The sequence below is a fragment of the Epinephelus moara genome, chromosome 15 (assembly GCF_006386435.1).
Source record: "Epinephelus moara isolate mb chromosome 15, YSFRI_EMoa_1.0, whole genome shotgun sequence".
NCBI classification, from domain to species: domain Eukaryota; kingdom Metazoa; phylum Chordata; class Actinopteri; order Perciformes; family Serranidae; genus Epinephelus; species Epinephelus moara.
The window spans coordinates 4,380,321-4,395,492 of NC_065520.1; the positions used below are offsets into that span (position 1 = coordinate 4,380,321).

Below are 15,172 nucleotides of genomic sequence, written 5' to 3' on the forward strand. Positions count from 1 at the left end.
AAAGCCAAACATCACGTTGCTTGGGAGGTTTTTCACCTATGAGCTGTGTTTAAAGGTCCAGTGTGTCGGATTTGGGGGATATGTTGGCAGAAATGGAATATAATGTCATAGGTATGTTTTCTTTAGGGTATAATCACTTTGTTATGTCACTTTACTTTTTAGGGTGCCGGGCTCTACAGATGTAAATTAGTTGAATAGTTTTCCCGCTAATTAGTTGGCCCTGATCCCGCCAAATAAATACATTTGAAATTAACACACAACACAAGTTTTTAAAAGTGAAAACAGAGCAACATTTGTCCAAGTGTTGCTGTAAATTCCTCTTTCATCACTCTCACCTTTGCTGTCATCATTGACCTCCGTCAGCTCCTCCTCATTCTGTTCCTCCACACCTTCTGGTAGCAGTGCAGCCCCTCTCCTCCTCCCTCTCCCTCCTGCCTCCTCTTCACTGCCCTCTCCCTTAAGCGTGAACTCTGACCTGCAGCGAAGGCACTGCAGGCGAACGCAGCTGGGGCGGAGCTCAAAGTCACGCTGCTGGTTTTCCTCCGCCACAGGAGTCAGCACGTCAGTCAGAGCCTAGTCAGCAAAAAGTAATGTTTTTAAAGGCACAGTTCACCTCCCCAGTTGACCAGTTGGATATTAATTCCTCAGCCTGTGTTATGTTAAATTCAGAGAGAAAACTTTGTTTTTTTTTTGCATGCCTCCCCGGTGAACGAAGAATCCAAAATTGAGAAAATTCTTGATGAACTAAATATCATAGGGGTCCACCTTTAACAACACTGAAACTGAACTGAACTAAAAGTGAAACTTACCGACGCTCTCTGCAAAGCCAGACTCCATTGACAAAAACAGTATTTTTAACTTGCAGAACACAGGATCTGCTGATCTGCCACTGCCTTGATCAGTTTGTTTGTATTATTGTGTAAAATTATGGATTCTGTCAATGGAGTCTGGCTTTTTCTGTTCAATATCCTGTTGTAAAGGGCTGTCTATTAGGGAAGTACTGAACATATGGATGGATAAATGACACTTGTATTATACTGCAGTGGTTTTGTGAGAGTTTGTAATGGATGTCTTGATTTAGTTTTGCTGACGTTAAAGGCGGACCCCTATGACTTCAACTCACAAAGAATTGTCTGTGTTTTTGGGTTCTTCGTTAACTGTGGAGGCATGCGAGAAAAACAAAGTTTTCTTTACATATTCAATGTAACAAGGGGTAAGTAACTGATATACAAGTGGTCATTTGTTGGGGTGGAGTATTCCTTTAAAGTCAACCACTGCCTGTGGAGAAAACAGTTGTCAGTTGTGAGAAGTTGGCCAAAGCTGACTTAGAAGCTAGTCTGATGAGCCAGCTTCCTGGCTCATCAGACTAATAAAAAAAGGTGTAACAAGTACAAAAGTAAGCTATCTAAATGTTCAAAACTTTACAGCTAAAAGCTAGAAACTGTAGGAGCTCCACAGAGCTTCTCAAAGGGCCAAAAATCAGTCCAGCTGAAGGATAATTTCAGGATTAAATCATTTCTGGTACTGACATAATGACTAAGAGTTTCTGGTAAAGTCGAAGGTGTTTGTTGAGGTTTTACACTTTTCACTTTAGCTATGTGTCTGTTTATAAAACATGACTCCTCAGTCCCTGACTGCTCACCACAAATCTGAAGACATCCTGGAAATGCCTTTCTGTGTTAAAATTATATCTGGCACAGATTTGATGTTGCACAATGTAAGAAGACATAAGTCATAAACAAGATAGTAAACATGGTACAGAGTGTTCTGCCGGATGGTGACATCACATTTGAAAACAAAAGGTATCCGGGTTTGAGTTAAAGGCAGCATGTGAGCATGACCAGACCTGTACAGGACGTCCTAGGAGTCAGAAGGTGGGTGTTGTTCTCATTTTCGTGGATGTGCTTTGCTTCTCTGTAAGTGTCTTGCATTCTGTTCCTATCATATATGTGGGTGTGTAGATTAACATCTCCGGGTTTAGTTTCTAAGTCTTTTGCAAGAGTGTGAGCTTTGTGTGCCATCTTACAGAAACAAGTACAAGTACTTGTAATCAACCTGCAGTGCCTGGTGTGGGTCATCATCAAGCAGGACGTAGCGTCTCCTCTGTTTCTCCCTGCTGATGTAGGCGAACTGAAGCTCCACAGCTGGAAGCATCTCTTCTGTCTCCTGAAACAAAAAAAGAAAATATTTTTATTTATACATTTATGCCCTTAAAGCTGACAAATACGCTTGAAATCAATATTACAATATACAAAGTTTATTTGGCGACGTTTTAATATGCAACATTCGGTGAACTGTTCCTTTAAACCCCAGGATCTTTTTCCTCCACCCTCTCCTTCCTCCTCTTACCCCTCGGGTCCAGGCAGCCTCTGTGGCCTCCACCCGAGCCAGGCTGCTGAGCTCCAGGCGGCATCTTTCCCGACCGCGCTGGGTGTCCACCTCTAGCAACAGGCCCTGTTTGATGCACAGGAACACCTCCCTCCTCCTCTTCCTCCTCTCCTCCTGGCCCTCACCGTCTTCTTCCTCTTGGTCAGATAAAACTCCCACAAGTAGGGGGTGACACAGGTCCACTAACAGCAGAAAAAGAGATACATGTATGAGTAATGCTTGTCTCTTTGTGTTGTCATGCTACTGATATTACAGCTTTTTCTCTACCCTACCTCCCAGATCCTCCTCCACTTCCTCCTCCTTAGTGTCTCCTCTCTGCCCTCTCAGCGACCTTTGTGACTCCGGACTCGGTCCAGGTAAGCTCACCGCTCCCTGGCTTGCCACTACTCCATCCACCGTGTTCTCCTCCAAGGTGGAGCTATGACCGGGCCACTGCAGGGTAGACTCTGTTTCCAGCTCTGCATCCACAGACGTCTCCAGTCTGGGCTCAGATGAGAGCAGCGGTTCGGGGAAGACCTCTGGGACTTCAGCAGAGCTGATGGACGGATGTGTGGTGGTGTTCAGGCCATTGGGGAGGGGTTGAGGGTGAGAAGCTGGTTGGTTGGTGTTGACAGTGGTGGTGATGGTAGAGGAGGGAGCTCCATCGAGATGGTGCTGGTACCTCAGCCAGTCCTCACCCAGCTGATCTCTAAAGCTGGACATGCGCTCAATCTCCTGCTGGTGGGGAAGGACAAGGCCTAGTGCAGAAATAATATTAACATTTATCTTTTAAATATTTATTTAACAGCTGAGTACACTTTAGCCTAAGTCACCAACAATAAATGCAGCCAATAGTTAAAACTACAAGTGGAAAACTTGGATAAAACAATGGAAGCCAGGAACAAAAGGGTGTAAATTTTTAAACAAATATAAAATCACATGGGACAGAGATGCTTTTAAAACCCACTCTGTGAGGAGGAAAGTTGCCTGGGCTCGTAATCTGTATCACTGGGCTCGGATATGCTGGCCCTCCGCACTTTCACCTTACTCTGAAACACAAAACGGTTTGAGATCAGAAAAATGTGCCACAGCATTCAGTTTGTCAGTATTCACCTGTCGAGATAGATCTGTAAAGAAAACCGTTTTGTGAGTTCAAATCCTTTTAAAATGTAGCTTTTACGTATAGGACACATTTCACATCTCAGAGCAGCTCTCTTACCTTCCTCCTCCGAATGCGTGAGACTCCCACTTCAACTGACATGCTGTCACTGAGCTCCCCTGCACCACTGGACCCTTCCTGGTTACCCCGTTCTGGTGGCATGGCAACAGGAGGTGCAGTCTGTACCTGGGCGATCAGCTGGCCTGGTTTTGGCAGAACCTGCAGACAAGAGTGGTCTAATATTAGACTATTCCCACTGGACAGAAATCCACTGACACTTGGCTTTTGTCTTTAGTTAATTTATCGGCTCCGATCGCTAGTCAGATCATATTGGTAAAAAAATAAAATATATATATATGAAAAAAATAACAGAAACTTACTGATAATTCATATGAGGACAGTGGGGAACCATCGAGTTTAAGCTGAAAAGACACAAACACACACACACATACACAAAAAGTGTAGTTATGTAAGAAAGAAACACCTTGGAGTTCACAGTGGTCGACAGACAGGAAGCTGTTTTGGAGCAGTTCTGTATGTTTAGAGAAGCTGTGCTTTCAGATAAATCAAGACATACAATATAATGCCTTTGTTGGTACAAAGATGAGCCAACAGCTGCTATAATGGGAACAGTATGTTTGAACATCACAGGCTACCTCGGAACTTGAACATCTTCCCAAAACTTTTTCCATTTCTATTTTATGCTTTTGGACCAGAACATTATGTGATCCGCTTCTGTCTTCAGCTGCTGCGTTGTACTGTATATTATATACTACGCTGCTGCCTTGATGTCCGAGACCAATGTCCATGCAGGACACTTTTAGATTTGTTTTTCAGTGTTTCATGGTTCACATGTCTAGCTAGAATCATGACTCACTCTGAGGTTTGCGGCCTTTGGGGAGAGATGTCGGACGGTGCAGGTGCGGTGGGTCTTCTGGAAGTACAGCGGGTTGCCCTCCAGGCTAAGCTAAAAGAAGATGTAACTTTTTAAAGAGTCTCATAAACAATTTGTGAAGCAAAAATATATTATGAGAATAAATGTGTCCACAAAATATATACTTCTGCATCTGTGTGCATGTGTTTCCTTACTGTGTTGAGGCAGTGCAGCAGGGAGAGAGGAGCCAGCTGGGAGTGCTCCAACAGGAGGTTGTAGGCCAGGTCTAAGTGCTGGAGTGAGGACAACTGCTCCACACCTGTTGAATAAGACAGCATAACAAGAGCATAAATACATCTACATAAAACAAATCTAACTTGATTCTCATACTACTCTCCCCTCTCATCCAAAAGACATAACAAACAGGCAGGTGTAAGGTTATCTAATGCTTCACTGTGTGATGATAAACAACATCCAAGACAAACAGAAGGACTCCCAAAACAGTTGGAGGTGGGACTCACTGCACAGTGATCAGCTTCCTGTTTTTCAAGTTTTTAAGTTTTGTGGCTCACTCCTCCCTGAGCTCTGTGATTTTATTGGCCGACTACAACCAGGGACTGATCCCCTGTGTTCAAAGAATAATATGAGAATATCTGTGGATATCTTTATCAGTTGACTTTACCGTTAATGGTCTCCAGCTCGTTGTTCCTGAGGATGAGTGTGAGGAGTTTGGCTCTGGCACTCAGGCCCAGCATTGGCGCCCTCTGCAGGCAATTGTAGCCCAGGTTCAAGTGTGCCAGTTCACTCAAGGGCTGAGAGGAAGCAATGAGGAAATGAGACATCGCCAGAGGCAGAACAAGGTGTTGTCACCAGCAGGGAAATATTTTTTTAATTGAGATGAATTATAATGAAAAAAACAGACACCTTGAGAAACTCAGCACACTCCTGAATCTTGTTATGGCTTAAATCTAAAGACTTCAGGACGTTCAGTAAACTCTGTGAAAGAAAAAGAAGAGACGGTTGAAGTCAGGTGATGATAACATCAACCAGTGAATCAGTAATGATGCATCTGTGTGTGTTTTCCTCACTAGTGACTGGTCAAGGCAAACAATGGAGTTGTAGCTAAAGTTGAGGGTGTGCAGTTCAAGCCAAGGCAGTGCAGAGCTCAGGTCACCTCCACACAGGGAAAGCAGCTCCTAAAAAACAGACACAGACATACATAACGCTGCATTTGACTCTTTAAGGGAAGACATGGCCTAAATGCACTCAGTGACAGTACCTCCAGGGAGCTGAGGCTCTTTGAGCATGTAAAGACCTCCAACTGGGAGTAAACTCCGCGGAGTCCCTCGAGACAGTGTGGAGGCACTCGCTTCAGCTGGTGAGGAAGAGAGACACCAAAAAAAGCATATAATGTTCCTGTTTTTAAGACAGATAGATGGAAAGGTTGAAGTGGTGGAAATAGAGGAAGAAGCAGGGATGGAATAAAAGAGACTGAAGAAGCAATGAAGGATTGCAGTTACCTCCAAACACTTTAAAGACTTGAACGGGAAGATTTTCACCACAGACTGAAGTCTTGCCCCTGGTGGGTTGATGAGCTGCGTTGACAAATCAAGACACACAACATGTCATAAGTAAGAACTCCAGGCCAGGGAGTAAGCAACTGTCACCACTATTCACACCTGCTGACAAACATACTTGGAAAACACATGGAAAACACCAGACCCAATTTTAGGCACCCTTGCTCACCTTAAGGGAGATGGTCTTCTGCAGGATGTCAAACAGGAACTGCAGCTGTAGCAGAGAATCAGTGTCAGCAGGGTGGGAGGGCAGCGCAAGGAAGCCATGCTGCTGGCTTCTGGACAGCAAGTGCTGTTCAAACAGCCTGGTGAGCTGCTGCAAGCTGGCCGCAGGCAAGGTCAGAGTGCTGGTGCCGCCCAGCACCAAGTCGCCTGGAGGTTGGGAGAGACAAGACATTTAACTCTTAAGAATCCAATTTTAATCCACAGCTAAATATACGAAGTGTTAAGCTAAATGACAAGATCAAGCTAAGTGTCGTGTACTGCACAATTCCATCAACAATCTTCAACCTGGACCCTTTCCCCCAAGTTTTTGTGTCCAAATGACCAATTCAGTGCATATTTGCACCGTCAATGTACGTCCACTAAGAGTGCTTGTTTTTGCCACTGAAAGGCTCAGATTGTTATTCTAATGTCTGACAACATTATTGAAAGGAGAAAGACCTTTTTGTTTCAGAGTAAGATCCTTTTTGTTTAACCAGAAACAGCCCTGAAATTGCAAAATGACAATTCCACCAGACTCCACTGTAAAACACACTTCGTTCAAAGTCGACAGAAACAAAATAAAACTTGGTCTTGGTTTGTCTTTCCACTGTTCTGACAATTGACAACTCTGGTTTGGTTGAAATAAACCCTTAATTCACCCGGTTAGATGTGAAAATACACTGACTCTATACATGATAAAATTACTGTTTATTTAAATGGACTCTGGTAAAATTTGTGTCGGTGATTTCAGAGTGTTTCTTGTTGAAGAAAAAGGATCTTACCCTTAAGCAAAAAGGTCTATCTCTGTAGGGAACCTTCCATAATGTTGTCAGACACTTACAATAACAATCTGAGCCCGTCAGTGGCGAAAACAAATGCTTTAAGAGGACATAAATCGATGGTGCAAACATGCCCCAAGTGGTTAAACTGCAGCCTGTTTCACTGCTGTTGGTTGCAGCACACTAGGTCAGTACAGTTAGAAATTGTTGTTCCCATTAGTCACTTAGACACAAAAACTTGGGAAAATAGGGTCCAGGTAAGAATATACTGAACTTACCCTTTAAATTGAATAAATTCAACACCATAACCATGCACAAGCAAAACTTTGAGTTGACATAGAGGCAACAGTCCCTACTAAATATATACTGAGTGTACCCTGTGCAAATTTACCTTTGTAAAAACTATCCCTGTTTAATTTTGATAAAACAAATAAATTCAAGTTAGTCTTCAAAAGTTTGGCAAACAAGTGCACTCTGTTGTAGCAATAGTGTCACTTAGTGTTCAACTGAATGAAGGTGGGCATCAAAATCAAACCCACTCAGGAATCATTTCATTCACCTTCCATTTATACATACAGTATCACATAAATCCATATCTGATCAGATATGTCTGAGCATGATCAAAGGACCAAAGCACAGCAACATCAGATTTTCACAAGTACAAAGAAAGACTCTTTCCCATATCAGGCTTTCCCACAAAGGAAATCTGGATAGTCTGTAGTTCACGTTGTCTTAAGTCTGAGTGAAGACAACCACTGACACGCAGCACCCTGCTGTTGTTTTGGCTGAATTGGCACACTTTGCACAACCCTTTAGTCCCCAAAATAAATTAGTATTTAACTACACTTAAGGAAAAGTGAGAGTGAACTGTATCTGACTGTAACATACCATCATTTCGGAGCAGTGTGGCCAAGCTGTGTACAAGGGAGGACTGGCCACTGTGAGGTGCAGCCATCCTAAAACGTTTCAAACAAGACATAACGTTACTATTAGCACGAGAATATATCGACAGAAAAGAAACATATTCCCTCTATAGTATATAACAATTTTAGCGTGTCACCTTTATTCGTGTAAGTGTCATTGAAGTCATAGCTAACATTAGCAACAGAACTCTGCCCTCACTGCAGCTAACGATAGCTCAGCTAATGTAAACTAGCTAACCAATTTCCTGGTAGCGAAGCTAAAAGCGACGTACCTGTGCAGTGACAGCCCCAAAAATGGATACCTAGCATACAGTTTTACTTCCACAGAGCAGTATTAAAACGTGTTCATTTTTGTACATGAAGAAAAACAAATTTTCCGGGGTAAATTCGTTGGTTTCGTTGCACTGTGCACGGTGATGTTGACATTTTTTTCGTCACATGACAGCTTGCCTGAAGCCTCTATGGTGGCCCCGATAGACCAAAAAGATTGTCACTCAGAATAAGTCGCAGCCTCTCCTCTCCCTCAGCTGAACTGTCAAATAAAATATGAAATTGCAGTTTTTAATTTATTTAATTGTTGCATATAGTTAGAGCTTAATCTCCCACTGCTTAAAAGACACGAGGAGAAACTAGCTTATGTAAACTCAGAGAATGCCCTTTAATCAGTGTTTTTCTCTCCTCCTTACTCATCAAAACTGATTGACAAATGCTGTCACGTTAGACAATGTATGGCTATAATCACATAAAATCTCAGCCTTTAGCATTATTTAGCAAATTTATATTACTTTATTTCATCTTGTATTCACCAGCATGTTATATCTTGTTCTGATGACTTCAGAGCAACACAAAGTGACCAAAAGACACACAAAATGACCTTATTCAGACACAAAATTACCTCAGAGACACAACATGACTTGAAAAGAGACACAAAGCAACTACAGAAAGACAAAAACATCCACAAGGAGACATAAAATGACACAGAAAGACAAAAACATCCACAAGGAGACATAAAATGACTACAAAGTGATACAAAATGACCTCAAACACACACAAAATTAACTCAGACACAAATTGACTACAGACAGACAAAAACAACCACAAGGAGAAACAAAATGAACACAAAGAGATACAAAGGAACAGCAAAGATACACAAAATAACTACAAAAATGTGTAAAACAACCACAAGGAGACACAAAATGACCCAATCATAGACAAAATTACCTCAGAGACACAAAATGACTTGAAAAGAGACACACAATTACAGAAAGACAAAAACATCCACAAGGAGACATAAAATAACTACAAAGTGATACAAAATGACCTCAATCACACACAAACTTAACTCAGAGACACAAAATGACTTGAAAAGAGACATAAAATGACAACAGAAAGGCAAAAACAACAACAAGAGGGCACAAAATGACCAAAAAAAGACACAAAATGCCTCATAGACACACAAAACAACCACAAAGTCTGTGTGTCTTGCTCCTATAAGAGAAGTGGTAGGGCCTTTTGTGTATCTGTGCCCAGGGGTCATTGTCTCATAATCCATCCATGCAATTAATAATAAATAACCTGGAACTTGAAAATCACACTAAATCAGTACATTTCTGTGCAGCTTTGTCTTTTAGGTTGATGGTGCTGCTTTTGACTAGTTCCTGCAGGTGGCCACTTGGTGGTGCACTCTAGCAAGGATCCCACATTTCACAATGTAAACACACATGACAACATGAGAGCAAATGAAAATGTCAAACTGAGTCCTCACTACCACCAGCAAAGACACTGAATCCATCCAGCCATCCCCATGTTATAAAAGCGAGCAGCTGCACCATGCATGAGTGGTTGACATAACAGTGTTTTGTTCTTTTAGGCAGCCTGAAGACTCAACAGAGGCGAATACCAGTTCTTTTGTGCCTCCCACCTTTTAAGACCCAAGCACAGGCTTCGTGGTGGCTGACATTTTTAATAAATACCAGCTGTCAAATTTACCAACCTGGTCAAACCATATCCGAGTCATGGCACCAATAAAAAACAGAGCTGGGTAGCTGGTTTGCCGAGGAGTGTGTGTGTTATGGCTGAAGAAAGTAGAAATACAGCAGATTAAACCAAGCCTGTTTGCAAAATGTCGTTTCCTGTTTTCATGGAAATAGTAGAGAGACACTGCGACCTGAAATGCCTATTCCTAGAAGGCATGAACTTTGTAGCCGGAAAAACAGTAATGTCAGTGAATAGTGTAATGCTGACATCAGCATATAACCTCAATTAACTCGACACATTAGGAGAGCACTTTTCAGCAGGTCTTTATTTGTGTTTCACTGGGGAATACGTAACGCTGTGGCTCCATAACAGATACTTCACAAACATTTGCATGGGCAAATAAAGCAAGAACTTTCCTAATTTGCACATGCATCACTTGTTGCTAGGCAGCAAACAAACACACTCACACTCGGGCACACACACACACACACTCACATAGAAAAAAACACACGCATAAGCATTTTTCCATTTGGGACTTGTGATGTGAACATTTCCATGTAAGGATTTATGTACTGTAATTTGGTAAACATTTCCATTCAGTGAGATGTTGCACGTTGCACTGGTTGGTTAACTGTGCACGCATGAGAGCTAGTTTTCTTACCCGTATGAACTCCTGCAGTGTGGCATTCAAATAAAAAATGTTACACATCATGATTTAAAACATTTTAGCTTGGAATAAACACATAATCCAGCTGTTAAATTGCTGTAAGTGTGACTTCATTTTATGCAGGCCCACTAATCAGATGATGAATTACTTTTCCAACCCCTGTGCTCACTGCCTCTACTTATCTAATCAGTAGTCCAAGCAAAGGGGGCCTTAATTAAGTATAATCAAAGCCAAACACTAAACAGTGCACTCATTCATTATCAAAGCCTGAAAAATGAACATGGGGATGCCTTTAGGGACCTGATTCAGTTGATAAGAAACCAGTGTAGAACCAAAATTACAGTCATTCTACACTTTCTTGCTTTAGGAATATGCATTTTGGATTTAGGGACAGTTGTGAAATTATTGGCTTACGCTTTATAACACAAGGTAAAATAGGATGAGAGGACAGTACAGTGTTGGCAGTTTTCTTTCTTTTAAACAGGCTGCTGCGTTACAAACAGTGATTGCGTAGTTAGTGGTTTATGTCACTGCTTGTGTCACTGATTGGGGTTCAAATATGTGGCCTGTTCTGAGAGGTTATTTTTCAAGGACAGAATATCAAAGCACAAAGTGGAATTAATGAAAGTTTGCAGCTAAATTTGGGTGTCATTTAGTGTTAGAAAAGTTGCATCATATGCATCATATCTGACAGTATTTGACATAACACTTTATTTTAGCCACCCTTTTTAGTATTGCAGCATATGATCCACTAATAGATGATTTATGACCTACTTCAGTTCAATCAGGAGAGACAGAATAATGAAATAAAGATGAAATGTAAGTGTATAGATTGACAGATGATTTGTGCTGATGAGATTCAACAAAAGTCTTTAGCGCTAAAGGGAAATTATTTGTGATCATGTGACTGAACTTTTTCAAGAGCTTCATTTGTAAACAGATATGTTATGATCTGACCGGCTCTATAACCTCTGTGATGTCATTTATAAACTAGGTGCTTTTTTGAAAAATGTCCTTCCTTTGTTTAGGTAACATTGGTTGTACTTTAGCCACGCCGTGTGCCATTGTTTTGTTATGTACGTAATGTTTGTACTATTTTTTTCCCTTTCAGATACAAGTTCTGATACCTAAACTTGTGTATTAGCCAATGTCGAGTACAAATCTGACACAATTGCATTTAAAAATAATAATAACAGCTGTACACTGCCAACCTTGTATGAACGTGCAATTGTTGTTCTCATTCTTGTATGGCATTGCATGAACAAATGCATACAGAGAATGAATTCCATCTTTTATTGTCTAATTTGTCAGTGATTTAAAACAATGAAATAAAAGCTCAGGAATAAATATTTCCTCTAAAAAAGATTAAAGTGCAACCCCTCCAAACTGAAGCCTTGCTTACTGAACACGGTGCCTTCTCAGTGTAAAATATCATCAAATTACTGATATTTTGCTAACAGCTAATGTTACACTATTTACCAGATGTCAATTCTTCTTTGCTGCTTTCAAACAGTAGTAGCCAGTGGCTGCATGGCTACTAGACTAGAGAACTGATTTCCAGGAAAGCAGCTAGTTTCATCCAGGTGTCAAACTAGAACAATTTATGTGGTAATCTATAAACAGATTTACGGATGTGAAAACAAAATTTTTCATGCACTAGGCAAATTTGAGAATTTGCTTCCATAACGTCTTCTTCAGACTAATCAAAAGAAAATGTGATTGTGAAATTCCAGGTTTTCCATAACTGTGGGAACCCTGATATTAAACATAAATTTCAGAAAACTTATAATATAAAAATGAATTGTCTTAATGTAAGTAATCAACTTGGGTTCCATGGTGATATATTAGCTAAACTTTTACCCTGTTCAGCTGCTGTGTCTCCTCCCAAAGCTTAATGTATTTGTCAACAACTATAACTCATCATATGAAGCATCCATAACTGCAGTTTCAACAGATCATGAATGCTTGAAAACAAAGTTGTATATAAAGAAAAGTGTTGTGATATGGTCAAAAGGCCAGGCAGAGTTTTGGGGACTGACTGTACTCTAATGACGATGACCTCTGGCATACAAACCTCTCTCTGTATACTTGCTGAGGCACATGCACTGTATGTGTCCTCAGCCCATCAGTGATCCCATACCTTCCTCTAGCAATGTGGAGTTTATCCAGAGTTTGTGTTTGCTTTACAGCTCCATGGGGAGGAATTTAAGTAACTGACCTTGGTGGGGATTACTTTGCACACATGGGCAGATACTGCGGCCTGTTAGGCCTATTAGCTAGTGGCCATCCTGCTGCTTTTCCACCCATGGTTTCATAAAATGACATATGAGGTTCTATGTGCAAACAGCCCTCTGGGCATCCTCCTGACTCACACCCCTGAGATACAAGACAGCTTCAAATGTGCCCTTTCTCCCTCCCCACGCCCCCAAGGTGAGCTAGGATGCCGATCGTGAATGGGGCCAAATAGCATTAAATCAGGGGGCACCCACAAGACAAAATAATCTGCATTTATATCTGCGGAGTAAGGTTACACACGCCACTTCTATTTCTGGGCCCTTGGATAAACAGCGATTAGTCTACCGCACTGGACAGGGTTAATAGGAGCTTGTTTGGTGGGCGAGCACGACACCTCAAGGCTTGGCCTCACCGATCGATAGGAAACATTGCTGGAAACGTGCACAGTAGCATTACTGTACACGGGCATATAAGTCGGTAGCAGCTGGCAAGTTTTAATTGAGTGTCAATGGACATGTCTGCCACGGCGGGGAGGTCTTTCCATGTAAGGAATGCTCCGCACATAGTCCTTTTGTTTGTTTGTTTATTTATTCATGCATTCTGGGAGTTGGGGGTGCTGATTGAAACAAACACGCCACAGTATGTATAGCAATGCAGAGTCTTCCAGCCAGGGGAGCTATGATTTACCGCCTTGTTTTTGATACTGGAGCACAAGCTCAAGTTTCACATCGGCCTCTGTTTCTAGAAATTCTGTTCAGCAAAAACAGTTTTATTTATAAATGTCTCGAGGAGGTGTCTTTTCCCGTTGATATCACCATTAAGAGGTCAGAGGTCAGATAGAGAGGAGCAGGAGAGGGACAGCCACTGAAAATTCTGAAGACTATCCTTGGTGTTACTTTGGAACTTGTTATGTATCTCTGCTATATTTCTATAAAGAAAATATGTTGCCATGTAAAATACTTGACACATCAAGAACCCCGACCTTACTCTGATGACACGTTCAGGTAAAATGGGACAGTCGCGTTTATTTGTTTTTAAATGGTTAAATCCACAGTTTCCTTGGTGCCATACTGTCTATAATGGACATGTGTGCAACAGTGATGGCTAATTCTGGACCATCGTGGCTGACATGGACGCTCTGCATCACCATGATTATCTTTTAAGTGAAAAAAATACTTTTAAAATGTCTGTAATATTACAGAGTGGCACAAAATAGCACAAATCATGATGCTGGTGATGCAACATCTTGGTTTCACTTTTGAAAAATGGCCCATTTTAACTTAATTTTTCTGTCCCATTTTACTTGAGTGTGCTAAGTACTTACTTGAAACCCTTTCCCTTAAGTGTGTTGTGAAAATATTTTGAGTTTAAGCCCGTTATAAGTCAAGCAGTATGCTTAATTCCAAAAAGATGCATGGCTTTCCTTGCAAGTTCTGACATCAGTGACTTTTTGACTCTTTGCTCTGCTCTTATTTGTCCAATTTTAGCTGATGTCCCACATTACCTGACTTCACCCTATAAGACAATGATGGTGATGATGATGATGACACATTAAGCCTATAAATCATATGTGAGCTTGTGTGTGTTTGACTATATGCTATGTAACACAAGCACATACTGTTTTTTGTAATAACATGTGCGGTACACATTCAGGTAAAGTGGGACAGCGAGAAAAAAGGGACAATTGCGTTTACTTGTTTTCAAATGGTTGAATCCATTAATAGTTCAGTTATCAAATCATAAATGTAACTAACTATTCACTAAAAAAGATGGTCCAACTTTTCTGTCATGCCTTCGCTGCTCTTTTGCCGCCTGTTTCCTTGCTGCCATATTGCCTACAGTGGACATGCATGTGTGTGCTTATGGCTAACATGGACTCACTGCATCATCTTTAATATTTTTAACGGACAAAAATATCAAAAATGTCACAGTAGCATAGGTCATGATTTTATGGCATCTGGTAGCCTAAAACATGCTGGTTACACTTCAGAAAAAATGTCCCATTTTACCTGAATGCATTAAGCACCTATTCCAAACCATTTCCCATAAAACTAAGGTGTATTATGGGAAATATTTTGAGTGTAAGTAAGTTATAAGTCAAGATAAATGCAGTACTCCTATCACCAAAAACGGGAAATCAACATGACCAGTCAAACGGATTGTGTCATGTGAAGCACACTTGTACTAACAATGCAACAACATGTTTAGTGACTGGCTGCTAATGTAAAGAGTCCAAGATATAAAACCTTATTTTGTCCCACATTACCTGACTTCACCCTAAAAGATGATGGTGATGATGATGATGATGATGGTGATGATGATAACACTTTAGGCCTATAAACATATGTGAGCTTGTGTGTTTGAGTATGTTATGTCACAAAAGCACACACTGTTTTTTGAACATTTGCAA

General features: G+C 41.1%; 1 protein-coding gene across 2 annotated transcripts in view; it reads right to left on the bottom strand.

Annotated features, from left to right (window-relative positions):
• stk11ip (serine/threonine kinase 11 interacting protein) overlaps nucleotides 1-8,327 on the bottom strand; it is a 31,425-nt gene extending 23,098 nt beyond the window's left edge. For both annotated transcript variants that reach the window (XM_050063569.1, XM_050063568.1), the window contains exons 1-17: nucleotides 8,156-8,327; nucleotides 7,849-7,916; nucleotides 6,147-6,349; nucleotides 5,921-5,995; nucleotides 5,680-5,775; nucleotides 5,489-5,596; nucleotides 5,325-5,396; nucleotides 5,083-5,212; nucleotides 4,616-4,719; nucleotides 4,404-4,493; nucleotides 3,907-3,948; nucleotides 3,587-3,745; nucleotides 3,335-3,416; nucleotides 2,661-3,125; nucleotides 2,350-2,570; nucleotides 2,056-2,166; nucleotides 336-573 (exon numbers count right to left, since the gene is read on the bottom strand). In XM_050063569.1, the coding sequence (XP_049919526.1) occupies nucleotides 336-573; nucleotides 2,056-2,166; nucleotides 2,350-2,570; nucleotides 2,661-3,125; nucleotides 3,335-3,416; nucleotides 3,587-3,745; nucleotides 3,907-3,948; nucleotides 4,404-4,493; nucleotides 4,616-4,719; nucleotides 5,083-5,212; nucleotides 5,325-5,396; nucleotides 5,489-5,596; nucleotides 5,680-5,775; nucleotides 5,921-5,995; nucleotides 6,147-6,349; nucleotides 7,849-7,915 (2,263 nt within the window). In that variant the 5' untranslated portion in view covers nucleotide 7,916; nucleotides 8,156-8,327. The remainder of the gene's footprint in view (nucleotides 1-335; nucleotides 574-2,055; nucleotides 2,167-2,349; nucleotides 2,571-2,660; nucleotides 3,126-3,334; nucleotides 3,417-3,586; nucleotides 3,746-3,906; nucleotides 3,949-4,403; nucleotides 4,494-4,615; nucleotides 4,720-5,082; nucleotides 5,213-5,324; nucleotides 5,397-5,488; nucleotides 5,597-5,679; nucleotides 5,776-5,920; nucleotides 5,996-6,146; nucleotides 6,350-7,848; nucleotides 7,917-8,155) is intronic.
• Nucleotides 8,328-15,172: the final 6,845 nt, after the last annotated feature.